Source organism: Cololabis saira, chromosome 19, assembly GCF_033807715.1.
Source record: "Cololabis saira isolate AMF1-May2022 chromosome 19, fColSai1.1, whole genome shotgun sequence".
Classification (NCBI taxonomy): domain Eukaryota; kingdom Metazoa; phylum Chordata; class Actinopteri; order Beloniformes; family Belonidae; genus Cololabis; species Cololabis saira.
In genome coordinates this window covers 12,319,322-12,343,279 of record NC_084605.1, presented here as the reverse complement: position 1 = coordinate 12,343,279, position 23,958 = coordinate 12,319,322, and the positions used below count along the sequence as shown (strand labels likewise).

The following is a 23,958-nucleotide window of genomic DNA, read 5'->3' as shown; positions in this document are numbered from 1 at the left end:
TTAAGAAAAATATTTCTGCCAATGGGATGAGAACAATTTCCTTGAACAATGAAAACAGTCTAGCCACTATAATTAAAGAAATGTCATTTTCTTGAAACAAGGCTTAAAAAACAACAATTTAGAAATGACTTTCTGCAGTGTAATTCGTTCTTTATCTACAGCAATTCCATTCAATTCCAAATACTTTATTAATGCCTTAAGGGAAATTAATAAACATGTAGGATGCAACTAAATTGATTAAAATTAGGAAGGAACATTTATGAAGACAAAATAGTTGCAGGGAGAGTGAATGACAAATGCAAATGCAGAGAGAAGACTTACTTTTTATGCGGACTCTCTTTCCGATCTGCAGAGCCCAGACTCTGGAAATAAGTGAAGAAAAACAATCATTAGGATCATTAGAGGGTATGTGTCTGCCTTTGGTGCTCATCTGGACCATTCCCAGATATTATGGGATGTTTCAGAGAGCATATATGTTTTAAGCCTCCATTTCTTTCCCTGAGGGTCAGACTGAAGGTGGCAACCAACTGGCCTGACAGCTGAGACTTCGTACTGGCAATACTAGTAATAGTATCACAGTGTCAGCAAGTTAATTGCCTTAAACAAACGCCAGTTAAGGCAATAAGACGATGAAAAGAAATGATAGTTATTAAACTTAATAATCACCACCTTACTTGTGTGTTTAAACAGAAAAGAGAGACCAGTGAAGAAGACAGGGAGAAAAGGTGAAACACAACCTTTAAAGGCTTCTCTTAATATAAAGTCTACCGTGCTCAGATTATTAAAGGACAAAACTCGTTTTCCCTGCCAGCTCTCATAAAGAAGGGACATTTGGATGCATCCCACCGGCAGAGCCAACCTTTTAGGTACACATGCACAGGCCAAAGGATGACATAAAATCACAGTTATACACACAAGCGCAGACACACTAAATAGTTCACCCCTGCTGCTTTTTGTGCACTCAGAGGTGACACATGCTGAGACGAACTGAACTGTGTTAACAAAACACACATACACTCAACACATATATAACACACACACACGTCTGAAGGGAAATGGAATGGAAAGTGTTCATGTTCTTTAAACAATATTAATAATAGTAATTCTTGCTCATCCCTGTACGATGCTGCATCACCAACAGCATCTTGGGACTATGTGGGGACACTAAAGCCTATGGTGAGTGAGCTGTCAATCATTTATAGCACAACATCTTAGTTAAACCAGTAAGTGTGGGCACTTGTTTAGTTTATTTAGCACATAACATAAAAAAAATAACATTACACAAGTAAGTTCAGTTAAAAGAAACTGTGCAGGGAGGAGCGAGCAAGCCAGTAGGCTTATGAGGAGCCCCCACCTAATAACATTTAACAAAATACTTATAAGGATACAAAATCATAAAAATAAAAATAAATCATAAAAATTGCATGTAGAACATGAATGAAAATAAAATAATAAAAATAAAAAAAATAATTAAAAAAAAGAGATAAAAAAAAAGAAAATTACTGTACACATGATCATGAAAATATGAGTATTAAGCTGAACAAATGGCAACACAGAATATAAAGTGCAAAAGAACATTAAGAGCTTTCTTGACTACACTGTTGAATTAAATGCTCTCTTGAGCGACTTTTGAAAGTGGATAGGGACCTACAATTTTTTGCAATCTGGTACCAACTATTCCAGACTTGTGGAGAAGGTTGGTTCGTTTGTCTTGACAAGGAACTCAAATCCACATTAAACTGTGGCAATGAAACATTTGATTTCTTAATTTCTAAACACATACAAGCAAAATAAGCTTTCAAAAGACCATCAGAGGCAAGTATTGTTTTGATTGTTTGCGTTTGTTTGTGTGCACTTTTATCTGGACGCTAGAGTGACATTTTCACCATAAAAAGACGACTCTGCCATGTGGCCGCTTTTATGTCTGCTTGGCTTTGACATTTTAATCAGCATATACAGTGCCTTCCTACGGCTTCATCCGCCTCGCGGGGACAGGATATGGCATACAGAGTAGCTAACCTTTCACCCTCCAGCTCCCCGACAGCGCCCTCAGGCATTACCACTTCCCCAGTGGGAGAAACAGCAGGTAGGTAGCTTCATTTGACAGATAGGACTTGGGGTGTGTGTATGTGTGTGTGGAGGGGTATTTTAAGACAATCTGAACTAATGACTGTCATAAAAACACAAATTATTAGCGGCTAAATTGAATTATTAACAGCAAACAAAGCTGTATTAAATGCATTCAATAAGAAATTGTAAATATATTTATAGTTTCTGCATTTTCACATTATTCTTCACATTTGGTCATTTACTGGAGTTTTCAAATTCCAGGACTGTTTTTAAGTAGTTTGAAAATGTTGTTCTCTATCATCCTGACCTTTACATCAGGTCATTGGCTTGATTATTGGAGAATATTTAATTCTTCACCTGAAATAATTTGTTTCTTTAAAAGAATGTTTTAGTCTAAAGTCACTTGGTACAGTTAAGTGGAACCCATTAAATTTGCTGGGTTTATACAGAGAATCTATACAGTGTCTATCTTTAGTTGTACCTTCAATACATATAGAAGTCATACAAACCATACACTGCATGTAAGTTTCCTCTTTATAAGCTTCTTGCCGTCTCAGTGTGGAAGCTGCTTTGTTTTTGCAGTCTAAGAATGATCTTTTTCACCTGCATTGAAAGTTCCTTTGACCTCATGTCGAGGGTTCAAAGCACCAATCTCCAAATGCAAATGCGACACTTGGACTTCAGACCTTTATCCACTTATAAAGAAGAATGTGAGCACAGCCTGTCAACTCACTCTTACACTTTTTTCAACCTCTATTGACTGAAAGCATTATTCAGAGTTCTGCTGAAAATAGGTCAATATCTGAAATCTAATATTAGATCATTATCTTTACTCATGTAAAAACATTTACATCATAAATCCTGCCTCAGTCAAAAAAACAAAAAGGCAGCGGCTGCAGGACATGTCAAAGTTGACTGACTTTAACATGTTAAGGGAAGTGGCGAATGTGAGGGCTAATTAGCAAGATTTTTCCTCCACATCAATCAGCTAGGACCCTTCTCATGAGTGTATGTTTGAAAGCAAGGTGTTTAAATGCTTTTCAGCATTCAACAAAAATATTGACATTCCCTCACAGTTTTGAAATCATGCTGGTAGTAAACTGCACAGGTAAAAGTCAAAAATATAAGAAAACATTAGAAAACAAAAAGCGCAAAAATTCAAACAAACAAACAAATACACATCATTGTGTTTGTAGAATATCTCAACTTTGCATTCATTAATTCCATCACACACGTACCTGTCGAGTCTAACATCACTCCGCTCTCCCTGTCTTGCTCTTCTCTCTTGTTTCCAAAGCCCCAAACCATCAGTGTGGTGTTTCAGTGGCGACTGCTGCTAACTGCTATTAACCTGTCCAACTTCAACTCTTAAGCTCTATTTTCCTGCCTCCCTGTGTAACTCTTTCCCCGATTTCTGTCTAAAGCTGTTGGTCACACGAAGGTTTGCGAAAGCTTGCTCCAATCTGCTGCGACTGCCACTGACTTGTTGTACTTTAATTGTGGTTGCTAGGCGATAAGCTTCTCCAATTCTGCACACCGAGTGGAGGGGGTGACAGGAGAGGAGGGGGGGAGCAAGAGAATAGGTGGTAGTGGAGCGGGGGTAAGGAGGAAATTCTCATTATAGATCCTAGTGGCCTAAAGAGAATGACATGGAGAAAGAAAGGACGGGGTTTACAGGAGGGGGGAGACATGGATGTATAGAGGATGCTCACGTGGCAGGTGAATCTCTGACTGAATAGACATTTTTGCAATTTTTCCGTCTTTGTAACATTGTTTTTTTGCTTATTTTTTATTTCTGTTCAAATATGCTTAATAATAATAATAATAATAATACTAATAATAAATAAAATGAAATGTAAAAATACCATACATACACAGATACAAATTTGCAGTATTAGGCTACAATTAAGTTTAGAGGGGTAGTTGAATCTGCACACAATCCGGGTTCTAAATATCAAACTGCACTGTAAAGAATGTATGTAAATGAACAACTATTGAAAATAGTGCATTGATTGAATAATGCAGCATGAACACATGGGAGGCCACTTTTGCTGAATCCCAGGATTGGCGCAAGGACGTTTAGATATTCAGTCTAAAGCTTTCGCAGAATAACTACTGGTTGCATGTATAGGAGCAGCACAGTGAAGGCTACTGGTTCAAATGTCCGCTGTGGCCACTTGTGTGAAGTTTGTATGTTTTCTCTCTACTTGTATGGGTTTTCTTTGGGTGACCCTGAATACGAAGAAGTGGGTATAAATGATGGATGGCAACATTTTAGCATGAAGGCACCGTTAAGCCTGTTCACACAATCTGGGCTCCAAAGTTAGTCTTTCAGTTATTTTCAACATAGATGTCCAAAGATACCAAATTGTAGTATAAAGATTTTTTGTAAATTTAAGGTTTATTGATCACAATGTAGCAATTTTGCACAAGAGCTGCATAAAGTTCTATCAAACTGCTTTTGTCAAACCCAAAATTGGGGGGCACGGGCAGCTGGTAGTGCAGCCGTCTCACAGCAAGAAGGTCCTGGGTTCATATTTGATAGTTCCCCAAAAGTCACCAAATTTTGCACGCAAGCCAGGCCTGGCGATAAATTTGATATTTCATGGTTAACATTAATGGGCGTGGCCTAATGGCTCAACAGCGCCCCCTAGATTTAAGAACTTTGTGCCTCAAGCCCCACAATACGGTTTGACATACATGCACGGAAATCGGTACACACCTGTATCATGTTGCAACTTAAAGAAAAGTCTCTTGGCGCCATGGTCGAAACCGAACAGGAAGTCGGCCATTTTGAATTAATCATGTTATTTTGGCGAAATTTATGCCATTTCTTCAGCCGCTTCTTCGCCCGAACCGTAACGTGCACCCAGGTGTGTTATACATCAAAATGTGCATCTCCATCCTGCAACGGCGCGCATTACTTTTCTCAGTCAAAAGCGTTACCGTGGCGACGATAGATGCCAAAAAGCGCACCCCACTTCATCCGTCATACGTCCATATTTGATAGTTCCTACTTTCTGCCATAACTTTTGAATGGTGTGATATAAAGAGTCATGGGTGGTGTCATCAGACTCGGTATTGAATACTTGACCTTCATTGGCCTTAATTAGCCCCGCCCCTTCTTCTAATTGGTCAATATTTGATAGTCCCTATTTTCTACTGTAACTTTTGAATCGTTTGGCATAAAGACTCGTGGGTGGTGTCATCTGACTCAGTTTTGAGTCCTTGAACATAATTGATGCAAATTAGCCCCGACCCTTCATGTGATTGGTCGATATCTGATAGTTCCTACTTTCTGCCATAACTTTTGAATGGTTTGGTATAGAGTCGTGGCTGGTGTCATCCGCTAAATGGCCTGAAGAATCTACATACAAGTCATACAAGCGCTTCCACTGCAGCACAAGTGCACAAGTGCGAGGGCCTGTCATCGCTGCTTGCAGCTTTAATTGGTGTTGTTTTCTTCTTCGTTTTTGTCACTAAATCCAGTACGTCACAGCAGCTTCGCTCCAACCCCGCCTACTTCTGATCCTGGTACTGGATTGTAATGGAAAAGAAACTAGGCTAAGTTGAGTAGAGCCGAGTAGGTACTTGTGGAAAAGCACCATAATATTCCTCCAATTGAGCTATTTCAGTTCATGTCTGCATCTATGTCTGTTGGGAGCTTTTTGGAGTCTGTTTCCAGATTCTCCTCATGTTAATGTGGTTTTTCTCTGAATACTCTGGAGCTCTCCCATAGTCCAAAATCATGCATGTCAGGCTAATTGGTGAGTCTATATTGACCATATGTCTGGTTTTATGTCTTAATGCGTGGCATTGTGATGAAGTGGTGACCATTCCAGGGAGTACCCCACCTTGTGTCTGAAGACAGCTGGGATAAGGTCCAGCCCTCAGTCGATAATACAGACCCTGAATAATGGATCCACAGTGATAAGTGGAGGAAACTTAAAGGGGATCTATTATGAAAAACACATTTTTTCTTGCTTTAACATATATAAAGTGGTCTCCCCTCAGCCTGCCAACTCAGAGAAGGAGGAAAGCAACCAAATTCTGCAGTGTCTGTACAGCCGCCCGGATGAGCCATCCAGTCTGACGTGGCTTCAACGATTATGCTCCCTTTCGTTACGCAACCAAAATGCAATTTGCATAGGTTGGCCTCCGATGCGTGAAACCATGCCCACAACTAACTCCGCCGGCCGGAGCTTCCGCCATTTTTTCGTAGCGGTGTATCGCGTCGTTCAGGAAGCCAATCAGTACAGAGCCTCATTATCATAGCCCCGCCCACTCAGAATACCGCATAGATAAGGAGGTTAGAGACTAGGATGATAAAGACATGGCTCAGAGGCTGAATTTCTAAATTATTTAGCAAAAACAATCAAAAGCACCGGGGCCGCATACGGAGCTGCCGGAGCTGCTCACGGACCGGACCGGTGAGGAGCCCCGGGCCCCGGCGGCTCCAGTGTTCCCCTAACGAAGCCACTCACTCGTTAGGTAAATTAGTAATACATTTTTTCTGTCTGGTTTCAGAGCTTCCAAGCACCTGAAGCTTTTCAACGACACCTTCAGAAAACGCACAGTCCTTCCTTGAGCCAGCAATAGTGCATAAATGTTATTTATATATAACTCATGTTTTGTTTTTTTAACAATAAAGTTGCCATTTGTGAAAATTCAGTGTTGTGATTTCTTTACAGTTAACACCATTCATTTGTCTTGTAACATAAGAAATTATGAGAAATCTTCCTGTGTGAAGATGAGGTGACTAAAGGTTGATTTATGGTTACGCGTTACACCAACGCAGAGCCTACGGCGTAGGGTACGCGCCGATTTAACGCAGAACCGTAAATCAGGCTTTAAGATCCGTTTCCGCCCAGTAACTGAATGAGAGCGTCCGACTATCACGTCGAGCTGCGTGACATCGGACGCTCTCTGTCCACACTGAAACTGTTAAACTCGCGGCCAGTTAGGACAGTCTAATACAAAAAAAATAAAGCAATGGAATTGATTTTGTCGCAGAAGCTTCTTGCATGGGACGCGTTTTGTGTACGACGCAGCCGGCTGCTCTGGCCGGAGCGAGGCTTATTCTCCTCCCCTCCTACACGTCATTCAAGCAGCCAATCAGCGCAGAGCTTCATTATCATAGCCTCCCCTCCCCTAAAATGAAGCACAGAAAAAGGCTTTAGAAGCGGTACAACTAGAGACAGGGCCCACAGGCTGAATTTCTGATTTATGTAGAAAAAACAAGCTTTAGATTGTTTTTAAGACATTCAAGGCCTGTTTAAAATATACATTAAATGCCATAATATGTCCCCTTTAAAGCAAATGAATAAAATGCAGCATTTGTTTGAAAGAAATATGAAGCATGACATTCTGAGATAAACGCATAAACTGCCCAAGGTTTGCGCAGCTCAAGGTTCAAAACTAACCCACAATTTTGTTTTAGTTGAAAAAATGAAGGAACTGTTAAGGCCTTTTCACAAAGTTTAATACAATGTGATTTTATTCTTTTCTTTGAATAAGTAAGAAAAGAAGCTGTTCATCAGCATTAAGTGATTGAAGATGAAGATGATTGAGTCTGATTTCAACTGCCTCAAGAGTTACATTTCTGTAACAGCATGCAAAGTCTAACAGCCCACGCTGCTCTTTACACCATGAACTGCTTTTCCATATTGGGCTGACCTTTTATGGGACATTTGGCCTGTGATGTCCTCAAGGCGAGACCTTTACATAAATGTGCATATGACACTCTGGTAACTCATTGCAAACCAAAAATGGGCAATTTTTATCTCTGTGTGTCACTGCTGTCAAGTTTTCATTAATTATTTTGACTGAGTCATTCTTCTTTTAATATAACAAATCTGTGACATTTCTTTTGACAGTTGTTCAAAATGTAGATGGAACTTAAACCTGTTTTATCTTCTTAGGTGTTCTTTTGCAAAAGTTAAATTTAATCAGCTTCATATTAAAGAACTGTTGCAATTTTCAAAAATACATATTTTGAAAATTGAGCTTTTTTTTTAACATCCATTCTGTTTCCATTATCCATTATGTTTGAGATCAGCATTGTGTTAATTTAACCAAATTCAGCCAAGTAGGAAAGGCGGACTCATATTTTAATCTCAAACACTTTGATAAATAAAGGAGTTCATGGTCAACTCAGAGACTAAGACTTAGTCTTTGCAGCCCAAATCATCATCCCACTACCACTATGCTTGACAGTGCAAAATGTGAGACATGGTTAATTATGGCCAAACATCTTCACCTGGGTCTCGTCTGTTGAAATAATATTCCTTGAAAAGAGTTATTTGTTTAGAAGTAATTATGCAAACCAAATCCATTTTGCCATGTTATTCTTTGAGAAAGAAGAACCTTTCTTCTGGCAAGCAAACACGCCATACAGTGCTTCTATTTCAAAAAACCCATACTTCTATTATCTTTCTTTAATTCTGTCTCCTTCAACATGAAGGATGGTATCTATCATTTGTAAGGAGTCTCTGCATTTGAGATGTAGCTCTCTTAGGTTTTTATTATTTCCCTGAGCATTACATCTGATCTTGGGGTGACCTTGCTGGAACAACCACTCCTGTGACGAGTGACAACCATCTTTAATGTTTTCCCCTTGTTAGTAATATTTCTAACTGTGGAATATTTGACTACATGGTGTTTGAAATTGATTTATAACCTCTCTCAAACTGTATGATAGCAACAATTACTTATCAAAGATTGTTGCTGATGTCTTTCCTCTTTGATATTTTGTTAACACATTTGATGTCCAGAGTAGTAATCTGAGTTTATGTTGCAATTAAGGGTGCACTTCGTTTCTTGCATGTTGCTACTGGTTATTGGCTCATACTTTATTCACTTAAATCAAATTATTACATAAATGACAACTGCAAAATAATGTGTGGTTTATAATCCACTGAGGTGACCCCGAAAGAAGAAATTTGAAGGGAGAAAAATATCATGTGCTACTTTTAAGAAGTGGGAAGGACCAAATACATTTTAATAATGTTTTAATATCTAAAACAATAAAGGTGAAATAGGGTGCACTTTCTTTTTTTCTGAGACTGTGTTAGGAAAGTTGAAATCAATATGTAAATATCAGAGTAATTGAATGTTGCTCTCCTGCAATGCACACCTGTATGCAGAACTTTGCTCATGACAGGCCACAGAACTAAAAAAATACCATATTAATTTTCTTAAATCTTCATGCTTCTATTTGCGTCCGTTCATCCCTCCAATCACCTTTGCTTACCTGATCTAATAAAATCAACCTGCCAGTTTCTGGGACTGAGACTGGAGGACAGGCAAGCACCCAGCCTGCAAAGCTAAAGGGTCACAGCAGGATGAGCAAACACCTGTCAGTCAAATAAAGGTTTTCTAATTATATCGCAAACTAAAATAACAACCCAATAGATGAAAACGCAAGCGTTCACAACCTAAATTCTCTACATGCACAGCTAAGAACACATATTTGGCAATTCCTCGAAGGGATCTCAGTGGGGTCCTGGTGTCCTTTTACAGACTCTCCCTGTGGAGGCTCCTGAGAGAGCAGTGTGACAGGGGCCTCAGGAAAACACAAAACACAACAGTGGTTTTTCAAAACTACAATGGAAAAAATTGACTTCAATGCGGCACAAGTGGGACTTATCAAGGATCAATGACAAGGGCAGGATGCACCAGAACTCAACAGGACCTCAATATATATGTTACGAAGAAATACACTTAATCATCAACAAAAAAAGCAACAAGAAAATAAAATATGAAGGGAGCAATTCACTTTTTTCATCATACTCAATGCAAGGATGTTGGGTAACACTTTATAATAACTATCCGTTATAACTAGTTAATAGATCATTAGTAAACAGTTAATTTATAAGCTATTAATGACTTGTGAAGTATTTGCAGTCTGTTAAGGATTCATAATGATGCCTTATAGATAGTTAATAGGTCATTAATAAACTGATAGTTAATGAGTTATAAATGACTTACTAAATAACAGTTAACAGTTTGTTTTATAACTGTGCCTTATAAATAACTCACACACAGTTAGTTAACGAGTTATAAATGACTTGTTCCATGTATGTTAATGATTTATACCTTATAAATTAGTAATAGATCATGAGTAAATTATTTATTAATGACTTGTTAAGTATTTATTTTAGCATTTATTAACTGAGGAATAGTTGCAACTTTAGAATAACGTCCCAATAACGTATATAAACCATTCTTCTAAACCACTCTGATTCTTAACAAGTCATTAACTGATAGCTAACAAGTCATTAGTAACTCATTTACTCATGATCTATTACTAATTTATAAGATATAGGTATAAATCATTAACATACAGTTAACAAGTCCTTCATAACTCGTTAACTATCAGTTTATTAATGACCTATTAACTATCTATAATGCATCATTATGAATCCTTAACAGACTGTTAACAAATACTTCACAAGTCATTAATAGCTTATAAATTAACTGTTTACTAATTATCTATTAACCAGTTATATCGGATAGTTATTATAAAGTGTTACCGGATGTTGTTGCAAAAGATGTTAATGTGTTTCTTGTACAAATCTATTCCCCACAATCATGCAAGGAAAAATCTGTTTTAAAACTATTAGACGCCTCTAAGTCTCAGAAAACAGAAAGGAAAACATGACAAGAGGCAGGGGTAGCTGAAATCATCTGGATCACACAGACAGATTCATTAGCGGCATAACTACTTAACAGGAAGACAGATTAACAGGTTCATGTGCAGGTGGGCAGGTGCTAGCGAAGAGTGAAGAGTGAAAACTGTTGTGTTTCCCGATTTGACTGAACAATCTCTAATTGGCAGCAGTGTGCAGTGATGAGTGAGTGACAGGGTGGCCCATCGGCCTCGCTGTCTCCACTTTTACAATTTCATTATTTGTATAGGATTCCCCCTCCCAAGTTTTGTGGTCTGGGGACCAAAGGGACCAAAACATGGCTCATAAATCAACACAGCAGAGACTATGGATATTTACCCATAAATCACTGTGGCGGAGCCACCTACAATCAGACTAATGGGGCTGGAAGACGTGCTGTCATCCAAGCCATGATGTCACCGAGCCCGAGCCTGTGGGTGTTGATGTTGGTGGTGGGTCTCGATTCTGTGTGTGTGTGTGTGTGTGTGTGTGTGTGGAGGGGATGCCTGGATATGTGGCTGTGGGTCTGTAAGTATGTGCGTGTGTGTAAGGGGGTGTCTGAGTATGTGGTGGTAGGTCTACAGTTCTGCTTGTGTAAGTGTCTGTGGTGAGAGTGTGCGTTGTATGTGGGAGGTAAGACGTCTGTTTATACGGGTTTGTGTGCGCGGGGGTGGCCGGCGTGCGGGTGTGCGCGAGGATTTGACTGTCAGTGTAGGCTTTCATCATGTCTCCGCATTTATGTTATATCGATCCACGCACACACACACACAAACACACAAGCGCAGTGGATTTGCACGTCTTGCGCTAGACTTTACACACTCGAATAAAACACACAGACACGTGCACTCACATACACACACTTTGGTTTTGCGGTTATTGCTGGCTTACAATGGGTGTGGGATTCCATGGAGAAAATCTAAACAAGTCGAGTGGTTAGCACGGGTCTGCCACATTTCCACACAATGGTGCTCATTGACATAAATAACGGGGGACTTTGTGAAATGGGACACCCATTAACTTCTCCCCTACAGATAATTGCCCATTAGATCTTGGAAGAGCACTGGATTGAGAAATAACTCAGCTCTGACGCTAAATGCAACTTGTAATAATAAAAAAGTCATATTGTGAAAGGAGCCTGGAATCCGTTAAGATGGGTTGGCTTTTTGTACTATCATCCAGCCAAGCGCTTGGATTATCAACAAAGAAAATTATGGCTTGTTGTCGGAGCTCTGCAGTCTGAGCCTTTGCTTAAGCTTTGCTTTGAACATGGAAAAAATTATGACAACAAGGGGGAAAAAGAAACACAGAAGAAGGGCCCTGCAAATGAGAAAATAAGATCAAAGGCAGGAATAAATTATAGTAGGAGAAACTAAAAAAAAATACATGGGTGAAATAAAGACAAAAAAAAAAAAGTTTGATGATCAAATCAAAGTTTCAGAAGTTTAAGGAAGATTGTTGGAAAGTCAAAATGGACAGCTATGGTGACTCATATACGCCAGCAATGCATCCAAAAGTGATGCCACTTATGACGTACAAAATAAACTTACGGACACCAGTGACGGCAGCCTTCACCTTTGATGAATCAGAGAACATGGTTTTGTTGTCAACCCCGCATATTCTCTGTAAATTGATGTGCCTGTGTCATTTCACTTTCACTTACTGTCATCCGCCTCAGTCTGTGCATATCTCCCTATTTGTACGTGTCACAAAAGCATGACAAATGATCCATGTCTATGACTCATTCACAAAACTGAATGCCTCCTGCCTACATCCCTCAGAGCGCAGCACACACAATACCAAAACAGACACAGCACCATGGGGTGAGTCAATGTTGATGGCACTGACAATTATTAGTGTCATAGTTCAAGTCGGGTAAACAACAGACCTACAAGCGATGTATGACGTCGATCTGTACAATAAATGTATAATAGATCTAACAGATTTTCAGCAGACCTAATAAACAGATCAGCGAGTAAGCAAACACTGACTTTGCCTTTTTTTTTCAATTATTTATTTGTCACAGCAGGAGAAAGCACATTTGGGATTCTAGTTATTAATTGCTCTGTTCCAATCAGCGCTGCATCCCCGAGAGGAAGTCAACCATCATGTATGCACACGTACTGTGTCAAAACAACTGCTGTAATGGAAAAAAATACAAAGAGAAGTGATATCAGAATAAACTTCTACGTAAAGCCTCTGAAAAGTGTTTCCCACAGGTGAACCGAGGTTATTAGAATTTTGTGAGTGTACAAGAACTGTATAAAAGAGGACTGTTTTGTTCTTATATGGGATAAATTTGAGCACATAATCAGGATAAACTACAGTCAATAGATACACGAAGAAGAAAGTTCATGGCCACTGCTGGATCAGTATACCATGATTTAAAAAATAAAAATTAAATAAATATGTTAAATTTGTGCAATTTTTATCCACAGGCTTCAAGTTTAATCTGGTAATTGCCCATTGCAGAATATTGAGAACGTTTTATTTTGCAGGCAGCTTTGGATAGCTCCACTGACACTGTGAGCCTCTAATAACAGAAATGGTTTCCAAATGGAAATTTCACACTTGCAATCAACTCCATACCTTTTACCTGCCAAACCATCCGTACCCGCGTCATCCTGTTTGGGGTCGAGGACAGGTTGGATCTTACCCCAGATACGGGGAGAACATGCACACTCCACTCCAGAAAGGCCCCAGCCAGGACTTCTAACTTGTAACCTTCTATGCTGTAAAGTGCAAACCAGAACACTGAAGAGATAAAAATAGAATAACCACTAAAAATGAGAGTTTTACAATAAAAGCACTGTTATTCCTAAACTCTTCCTTCAATGTGGATATGAATACCCTCAAATTAAGCTGATACTCTTTATATAAGAGTAACTTAAATATGTTTTAATAAACAGCTTAAATAACCACAAAAAATGTGTGAGTGTCCAAATATGTCTAGACTTAATTGTATGCACATTATGTGTACACACACACACACACACACACACACACACACACACACACACACACACACACACACACACACACACACACACACACACACACACACTTGCATTCACGCCACCTACACATGCCAATGTCCATGGCTCTATTTATTTTCCCTCATTAGTTTTAAATGGCCCATCCAGACATTACTGTGGCCCCTGCTTTTAATCATTGCAGAGAGCTCAGCTCAAAGCTGGTTTCGTCCTCTTTGATGTCAGTCCGCCAACCAGCCGGCGAGCCAATGTCTCTCCTCCTTTCCCTCCCTGGTATTACAAGCAGCAGCCCACTCTGCTGCATTTCGCTGCTCTTTCTTCAGAAATAGTCATATGTCTACAAAAATAGCCCAATCAGTGTTCAGTTATCTTTTTTAATTTCCGTGGATAAGGTGCACTTATGAAAATGGCATCTGTGTGAAGAGGTGTAATATGTACAAAAGGTTTCAGAATGCTTGAGATCACAGTAGTAGTTCAGGTGCAGATATATAGTTTATGACAACTATAGTGTAATAGGTAGGGGTGTAACGATACACTAATCTCACGATACGGTACGATACACGATATTGAGGTCACAATACGATACGATATTATAGCAGTATTTTTTAACAACCTTGAATGAGGAATATATGACTGGAAAAAATGGTCTTTTATTTGAAAGACACAAAATACCAAACAATGCTGAGCATTTGCCCTATTGTTACAGTTTGTAATGCTTTATAACTGTTTAAGTTTTTCAGAGAAAGCCAGGCCAACCATTTTCCACAAACTGAACTAAAAGTAAATGTCAGGTTTGCATTATGCATCTTCAGTTTCATAAAAGTAAAAATATTTTCCCACAAACTGAATAGTTTCTCTCATGTATGATTCGACTTTTTTCTTTTCCAGATATTTAACAACTAAAATAAATAAATAAAAGTAAATAAATACATACAATTTTACATCATAAAAAAGATTGATTCATGCTCACCTTATAAGTGTAAGAGGAGATTTATTTTTCTTAAGAAGGTTATTTTTGTAATTCGGGGTTCATTATTTTATAAATATATTCTTTATATTCTGATGTAAATCAGGGACTATAATTACCCTAGTCAGTTTATCTGTAGTGCTTAGTATGTTTTAGATTGGGCGGAGTGATACGCCACGATATATTGTTACACCCCTAGTCATAGGGGTGGCATATTTCCCCCTTGCATTTACTCAACATTATACAATGACATGCAAACCTGTACAGTACATCTACTATGCTGTCAAATGACTGTAAGCACCAAAGGTGAAGTTCAGTACACTAATCGAATAACAGAGGACTTCAGAAAGGAGAGCTCAAAAGGTCAAACACAATGTATTGCACTGGGTGTTGTAATTACTTCTGTATCAACTGAGCCCACAGTGATGTGATTTGCACAATGCTAGTGGACTCTTAAGTTTGCAAAATCAAAGGTGATGATCTCCAATGGTCCAGAGGGATGGACGGATAAAAATACAAGCACTGGATTTAGAAAGGAGAAAAAAAAACAAAAAAACATTGACGTTCCCAGACACTCCTTTTTTAGTTTGCCCAGGACAGACTGGTTTTTCTAATAACCTTTTTCCAAATAACCTAATACATGTGTATTTAAACAAGTAATGCATAAAAACTAAGCTAAACGATATAATGAGAGCAGGGAGTCAGGCCAAAGAAGCTGGTTCAACTGCTTATACAACAAGTAAAGGAACGAGGCCTTTCGATATGAATTACATCATCAGAGCGTGACTCGTTTTTAATGTCTGACTGGAGGCCTAAAAACACACCTTTAGCAAGAATAGCACTTCAGTGCGGTGGGTAACTGGACTCGTGCCTCTGTTTCTTAAAAGCTAAACAGTGTTAATGCAAGTAAAAAAAAAATAAGAAAACAAAATAAAAGCAGTGACTAACGGGTAATTATTTTAATCACAATCTGAAAATAACAAAATTAATTTCAATTTGGCCAAATGTCATCACTTCATTTTATACGACGGTTCAAATTAATAGCGAGGGAAATATGTTTAGCCTTTATTTTTAAGTAAGGCTTTTAGAAATCTGGGTTGCAGAGCTGGGGTTAAAGCAACTGTTGCTGTGATGCTTAGCTTACCTTCTCATTTTAACAGATAGGACATGTATTTGATCATGGGACATTAATAAAGATGAAAACATGCTGAAAAAATAGCTTACTGACATGTGTGTATGAGGCCGGAGTGTACTTGAGTGTGTGTGCCTGTGTGAGCAAGTGTGTGCTCTGCAAGAGTGTTGAGGCCCTCGCTGTCACTCAGCCCAGCTCGCAGGGTGGTCCAAACACTGAGCCCTCTTTACTCAGTCGCACACACACGAGCTGCTGCACACAAACAAACAAACACTCACTGGTGTACATGTAATGACATACGTAACAAAGTATACATAAATATATGGCCATATATATGACCATAATGAAGCAATCAAATAACCTCAGCGCTTCCCCTCTTCCTGTCCCAAACCGTACGCCTAAATATACCACTGCGGAGTCCATTGCGCAGCAGCAGAAAGTCCAGACGAAAGGAACGGCGCTACACAGCCACCCTTTCATGCTTCACATTTCTTGTGGCAAATCGTTTCACTGTCAGGATGCTAGGTTTGACAGCATGCTGTAGCAGCCAGAAAGTTACTGTCATTTTCTTCTTCTTTTTTTTTTTTTTTTTTTAGGCAATGAGGCAAATGAGCAGCACTGACATAAAGGGTAAGGCCAGTCCATTTGAATGTCACTGTGTTATTTTAGATTCTGCACCAAAACTAACCCCGCAAAGAAGCTGATAAAAGTTTAAGAGTTTAAGATGAAATGAAATGTATTAAAGCAAACTGCAAATCTCTATATCGAAACACCTTGATACCCACTTGTTACAACCAAAAACGTAATAATGGCCAATAACGTAATAACTGCCAATAACGTAATCATTTTGGCCATTTCAAATGTAATAAGGCCAATAGTGTAATAATGTGCCAATAATGTAATAAAACTTTTGAGCCAATAACGTAATAACCTTTTGCCGATAATGTAATAAGGCATTACATTATTGGCTGGTTATTACGTTATTGGCCTGGTATTAAAAAATTATTACAAAATTATTACATTATCGGCAAAAAGTTATTACATTATTGACTCAAACGTTTTATTACATTATTGGCACATTATTACACTATTGGGTTTATTACATTTGAAATGGCCAAAATTATTACATTATTGGCAGTTATTACGTTATTGGCCGTTATTACGTTTTTGGTTGTAACACCACTTGACAGCTGAGCTGCATCTGCTTTTGTGTTTTCGGTAAATCTGATCAGAATTGTATTACATTTTACAATATTATACTGAGAAAAGAGAAAAGCTTCAACCATAGGAAAATGTTCCTTTCAAGAGCACCAGATCATAGTTTGACTTTCCGTATCTTTTCTCCCAAAAGACAACAAGCTACAAAGCAAGATCACAAGTGATTTATTTAGGTTATTAGCACTGATGTATCTGGATTAGCTCCACTTTTGTCCTCCAGGTGAGAGAGGAAATGAGTCATTAAGTATTGGTGCTACGCTACAGTTCTCCTGCAGCATCACAGCCTGCACAGCAGGAAGTACAAGGCTCCCTCCCCTTCCCACTATTAGACATTCACTGAACAAACACTGCAAATGAGCCCCGCTTTCCCCACAAAATGGTAATAAACCATAATTGCCTGTAATCTGAATACATTAGTCCTGAGAGGGCCCTGTTGCTTTTGTGTGCAATCATAGTAGTGATAGACTAAAACATGATGGTGAGTGGGCTACTGGGGTCGATGTTGGTATGACTCATGAATTACACACCACTTGTTGAATTGTACACCAAAATCTACATTGCATACTATTTCTATATTAGGAATGGGCGATATTTACCGTTCACGATAGACCGTCAAAAAATTCCTCAGGATAAGAATTTGTCATCTCACAGTAAAAACGATAAATTCCCGTTGATGACGTTTTTGTGTAAAATCTGATTTATGGTTCTGTGTCAAATCCACGCACAATGTACGTGTGCGGAAGGAAGGAAGGAAGGAAGGAAGGAAGGAAGGAAGGAAGGAAGGAAGGAAGGAAGGAAGGAAGGAAGGAAGGAAGGAAGGAAGGAAGGAAGGAAGGGGGAGAAGGAAGGAAGGAAGGAAGGAAGGAAGGAAGGAAGGAAAGGAAGGAAGGAAGGAAGGAAGGAAGGAAGGAAGGAAGGAAGGAAGGAAGGAAGGAAGGAAGGAAGGAAGGAAGGAAGGGGGAGAAGGAAGGGAGAAAACAAGGAAAGGAGGAAGGAAGGGAGAAAAGAGGAAGGGAAGAAGGAAGGAGAGAGCAGGAGGAAAGAAAGAAGGAAGGGAAAAAAGAAGAAGGAAGGACGGAAGGAAGGAAGGAAGGAAGGAAGGAAGGAAGGAAGGAAGGAAGGAAGGAAGGAAGGGGGAGAAGGAAGGAAGGAAGGAAGGAAGGAAGGAAGGAAGGAAGGAAGGAAGGAAGGAAGGAAGGAAGGAAGGAAGGAAGGAAGGAAGGAAGGAAGGAAGGAAGGAAGGAAGGAAGGAAGGAAGGGGGAGAAGGAAGGGAGAAAACAAGGAAAGGAGGAAGGAAGGGAGAAAAGAGGAAGGGAAGAAGGAAGGAGAGAGCAGGAGGAAAGAAAGAAGGAAGGGAAAAAAGAAAGAAGGAAGGAAGGAAGGAAGGAAGGAAGGAAGGAAGGGAAGGAAGGGAGGAAGGAAGGAAGGAAGGAAGGAAGGAAGGAAGGAAGAAGGAAGGGGGAGAAGGAAGGAAGGAAGGAAGGAAGGAAGGAAGGAAGGAAGGAAGGAAGGAAGGAAGGAAGGAAGGAAGGAAGGAAGAAAGGAAGGAAGGAAGGAAGGAAGGAAGGAAGGAAGGAAGGAAGGAAGGAAGGGGGAGAAGGAAGGAAGGACGGAAGGAAGGAAGGAAGGAAGGAAGGAAGGAAGGAAGGAAGGAAGGAAGGAAGGAAGGAAGGAAGGAAGGGGGAGAAGGAAGGGAGAAAACAAGGAAAGGAGGAAGGAAGGGAGAAAAGAGGAAGGGAAGAAGGAAGGAGAGAGCAGGAGGAAAGAAAGAAGGAAGGGAAAAAAGAAGGAAGGAAGGATAAATTCCCGTTGATGACGTTCTAGTGTAACAAACATGGTGGATCTGAGAGTGAGATAGATTTATAGTTGAAAAGGTGGAGTTGAATTGGTATTTTTTTTATCGTCATTTTTATCGTTATCGGGATAAATGCCAGAAATTATCATGATACATTTTTTTGTCCATACCGCCCATCCCTATTCTATATGCATTTATGTAGTTGAATAGAACTAAGGTGTCTCCACATGAACATTTGTGTTGCTGAAAGTGTGATTTTCTGCAGATAAAGACATTAGAGCTTGACCTGACTGTTGAGGAGAGAGAAAGCCACCAGATTGGATATCATCACACCTGATAAGAGGATAGTTTCCAGTCCTGTCCAGAATTGTTGTCATGTGAATGTATTCACCCTTCTGTATAATGTTTTCATGTGTTTAAATTGGTTTCCTGAGAAGTGTTCCCCTCAGCATCATGTCCATCTGGAAGTTGGAAAGCCTTTTTTTTCTCATGTTCTTTTTCTCTTTTATCTTCTTCTTGGACCCACTTCTTTCTCTCTGACGCTAGCTTTAGAGGCGCCATTGAGTGCTTGTGGCTTGTTTACGAGGAACACTGATTCACCCAGTGAGGTTTGGCCTGCTCGTACGAGCCCGGGAGAGAAATATGAATGAATTTACTCCTGCACTCCTAGCCCTCCACTTCAACTCTTCAATTCCCAGATTCTCCCACCATTGCTCGTCCCCTCAGAAAGCTCTTCAGCTACCTCGAGTCACACTTTTCCACTCCTGTGTGCGTCTGTCTCTCAGAGTGTATTTGTGTGAAGCCAACAGTGGCCAGAGGCTCATTTTTGTGGCTGGGTCAGTATGTATCCCGACAGCTTACAGGCGTCTCAAGGGCCAGCTCTTTCCAGCGTCATTCCCTCGTTCCCTCAACCTAGGGTCTCTGCGGAGAGCCTACGCTACTAGCCATTGCTTAGTCATTTCTAGATTATCCTGGACAAACATCAGTACAGAGACCTTGTTGGGAAAAGGATGATAAGTTTAAAAAAAAGAGGGGAAAAAGACATGTATCCACAAACTGGAAAGAACATTGTGAGTGTGTTTAGTGGCTGGGCTGGCGGTGGGAAGTCTTGGACTAACATGTAATGGTATCCCTCCAAAACTGTCAAGGTTAAAAATGTCTCCCTTGCTGCTGAAAGCCATGTTCTCTATCTCTCAAATGCAAAGCCTGTGGTTGCCATAGAGACTTGCTGCACTGCCTTTCCTGCAACTTATTTTTAACACAGTAACCCAACTACAATTCTCAAACAAAAATACACTGAAAAAGGGACAAGAATCTATATTTATGCCTACCAGGGAGGGATCCATGCAACTCAGCAGAGCCCACACTGAAGTGTGAACAGAAACTATATCACTTTATCATTATCAGTAACATTATTAGAAATGGTAGCAAGGAACGGGAGCTTTTTGTGTAGTTACAAGGCCTAAGCTTAGCATCAACAGGTACTGTGGTTTAAAAAAAGGAAATAAAATGGCAGATGTTTTAGGAGAGTTCAGTAGTTCAAGACATCAGTGAAGGAAGGATGGTATGGTGGTATTTGATGCCTTGCTGACACAAGTGGAAAAGGTTAGGGGTTGGTGAGTGAGGGCAAACACAGGAGAGGGCCAGGACATGGAGACAACATCATCTTCTGCTTCACACCTCATCTTTCCCACGGTATTTGGGTTGTTTACAATCAGGAATCGGTGACAGGTTCATTCCTTACAGGATCCCTGAAAGCTACACATAGGCCAACACTTACAACAACATGGATCATGTCTTGATGAACCTTGTCCTATCCTGTGACTGACACCACACATTTCTTCTTCCTCTTTTTTCTCTAACCCCCACCCCCCCCCCCCCCCATGTTCTGTTTTTTTGGCATGCCTTCATCTGTTCACGGGGCTCCAGTAACTGTGAAAGGGCAGGAGCCACACTGGAGACCTCTCCATCTCCCCCACTCTGCCTCAGCTCTAATCGTTTCTGCAGTTAGCGTTGTCTTGGCATTGATGTCCGGATGCTGATACCCAAGACAGCAAATCTGACCCCGGCTGACTCAACACTAAGACATGCTCCCTGAAAAAAAAACACCCCACAGTTAGCCTAACTCCTCAACAACTTTCTCCTTCCTAATTCTGGTGTGCTCCCAACCCATCCGCTTTGCAAGCCTTTTTTTGCAACCGCTGGCCTTTACTTTATAGTGTTTGTGTGTACTGAGACATCCGTGACGGGCCAGCTATTCTGGGCATGTAGAACATGGCATCAATGCCGGATCAGATCCATGAGATTTCCCCTATCTGCAACTGACTTCCATAACTTGCAAGCCATCCTCTGATAAAGCATTCATGCAAGCTTGCCTTGGTAACTCACCCCAGCAGCAGCCACAGAGTTGGGGTGAACATTTTGCTTCGTCAAGAAAGAACGCAACTTATAACAAATTAACCCAGAAAAAGTGGACTAGTTGGCCTCAGTAAGCTTTGGAATACGCCTCTTAATCCTCTTAACCTCAAAGCATAAACTGTGTATTTTCAATTCTGTGATGCAATAAAAAGCATATAAACCCTTTTTTTTTTTACAATTGAATAAGAAAGAACGTGAGATCAAGAAAAAAATAAAAAATAAAAACAAGAGAAAGAGCTGGAGAGAGAAGCAAGCCTAAGAGTTTCTGTGTTCTCCATAACATGCTTTGCAATCCTTTGAAAGAACAAAATACCACAGTCTCCGCAGAGCTGCAGCTCTTGTAAATAATCTGAGTCTGGGCGCCACCTCAGAATCCTAGCCTGGTCTCAAGCCTGGTGGATGCAATGTCAGTTCAGGAGGAGGAGTGTGGTGGGGGTCGTTGGGGGGTGCGGTGGGGATCGTGTGTGTGTGTGTGTGTGTGTGTGTGTGTGTGTGTGTGTGTCTGTGGGGGGGGGGGGGGGGGGGTCAATGAAGGCAAGCGGGGTGAGGAAGGGCAGGGGTATCCAAGTCTGTTATTGCATCATCACCAGAGCTACTTAGAGAACACTGAAGTGAACAGGGTGAAAACATATAAAGCCCAAGAACTGAATGACAGCTTCAATCTTCTATTTTTTGGGGGGGAGGGGTTTATTCTTCTTTCATTTCATTTCATTTATTCCATTCATGGTATATCTTCTAATAATGTTGTACAAAATTCCATGAAGTACACATTATCACCATGAAAGAAAAGGAGCAGGAAGAAGAAAACTTATGATACCTGCCCCTCTCTGTTAATACAATTACGTTGACTTACTGAACACCAATCTATCTATACATATATAAACAAGAAAACAAACAAAAATACCACTCTTCTATCTATTTTTTCTCTTTCTCCTTCTTCTTTTTTGTAGGCACTTATCTGTTCTTTTTTAAACATTTTTCTTAAGCTGATACAAACTTGTGCGACTTTTCAGTTCCTTGCTTTGTCCATGCCATAATTTTACACCTGTAACAGAAATACACATTTGTTTTATGATTAGCCTTGCAAAAGTATGTTTGAATTCAAGTTTAAGTCTGTTGTCCTCATCCTCCAATCTGAACAGATTTTGTAACTGTTCTGGTAACGATCTATTCTTTGCTTTAAACATTATTTCTAAAGTTTGAAGTTCAATTATATTCGCCATTTTCAACAAACCTGCCGAAATAAATAATCTGTTTGATGGTTCTCTGATGCCTACCCTGTGAATGACTCTCACTGCTCTTTTCTGTAGCACAAACGGAGGAGAGATGTTACTTACATAGGTATTACCCCACACTTCCACACAATTCTTGCCATTCACATTACAGGATGGTCACCCTTTTGCATCGATAATCAACATTTTTGGAATTACTCCTGCACATTTACAGTACATCTTGACATCAAGTACTCAGCAAGTGTGTGTCAGAGAAAGAACATGAACAACAACGTGTCTCTGTACGCTTTGTTTGCAGAGACTTATTTATATTGACAAGTTTTGCTCATTAAAATGCACTAAGGATTAACAAATAGAGCGGGGTATTATCACTGACCTCCCGATACGATACGGATACACTAGGTCCCAAGTCAATACGATTTCCGATATGATTCGATACCATTTGATATCGATATTCTAGTTACAATACCAATTTTGCTTTGGCAATGGAAGGGATTCTCAAAAAAAAAAAAAAATCAAGGGGCACGGTGGCACCCCACCCTGACTGGTGAAAAGAAGCGGCCTGCTCACTCCTCAAGTAAGGAGACTTGAGCTAATGCCCAGGACTGAGTTAGGTAGGAGCACTGGGTGATAAAATGGAGAAAAAATTGGGATTAAAAAAAAAAAAAAAAAAAAATTTAATCGATACTTGGATTTATGAATCGATAATCGTTCCTACACATGTATATCGATAAAATATCGATAGATCAATATTTTTAACGCACTCCTACTAACAAACATTTTGAATCCATTTCCTTCACCACGGAACATGGTTTAACCCTTATTTCCGCTCATATTTATTTATGTGCAGCCTTCTTCTTCTGTTCCTCTGTTGGTCCATCCTGAGGTATCTTGGCTCCACAATGCCAATTGCAAATCAGTTCAATTTCTCTATTTCAACCGTGACCATTAAAAGCTTGGAGACTTCAGTTGATATAAAAGATGTTTTGCCTCTATGTGTGAGCTTACAAGGCCTCGGAACGGTATTAAATGAATTGTGACATGAACTTATTACAAATCTTATGCATCACCAATTATGGAGAAACTCAAAAAGAAAATCTGCAAATATGTGTAATCACAGGGAAGGCTCATAAAGGTATAAAAAAGAAACTAAATCCCAATATTTTATGTAATCGTCAGTTTGACAGAGATAAAACTCGTATGTATTTCTTCAAACTCCATGAATGTAGAGATGAATATGGAGGCCAAGGTCTTAACTGGTGTGCAATTGTGAACACTTGTACTACATGTGCAACAGTAGCACGTAAACTCAAAAGCTTAGAGACAGTGACCGCATTACTAGAAGTCAAAAATTCCACAAGGAATCTTTGAAGTTTGGTACAAAGACAAAGAATGAATTCCAACAGCATGACTAGAATGTCTGGGAGTTTTTCCTATGACATGGGACTGCAAGGGCTATTGATCCA

The 23,958-nt window shown here is 39.8% G+C and overlaps 1 protein-coding gene across 1 annotated transcript in view; it reads right to left on the bottom strand.

Moving 5' to 3' along the window:
* LOC133419084 (ankyrin repeat and fibronectin type-III domain-containing protein 1) overlaps window positions 1–23,958 on the bottom strand; it is a 176,143-nt gene that overhangs the window by 82,425 nt on the left and 69,760 nt on the right. The window contains exon 5 of the mRNA XM_061708101.1: window positions 322–362. Within this exon, the coding sequence (XP_061564085.1) occupies window positions 322–362 (41 nt within the window). The remainder of the gene's footprint in view (window positions 1–321; window positions 363–23,958) is intronic.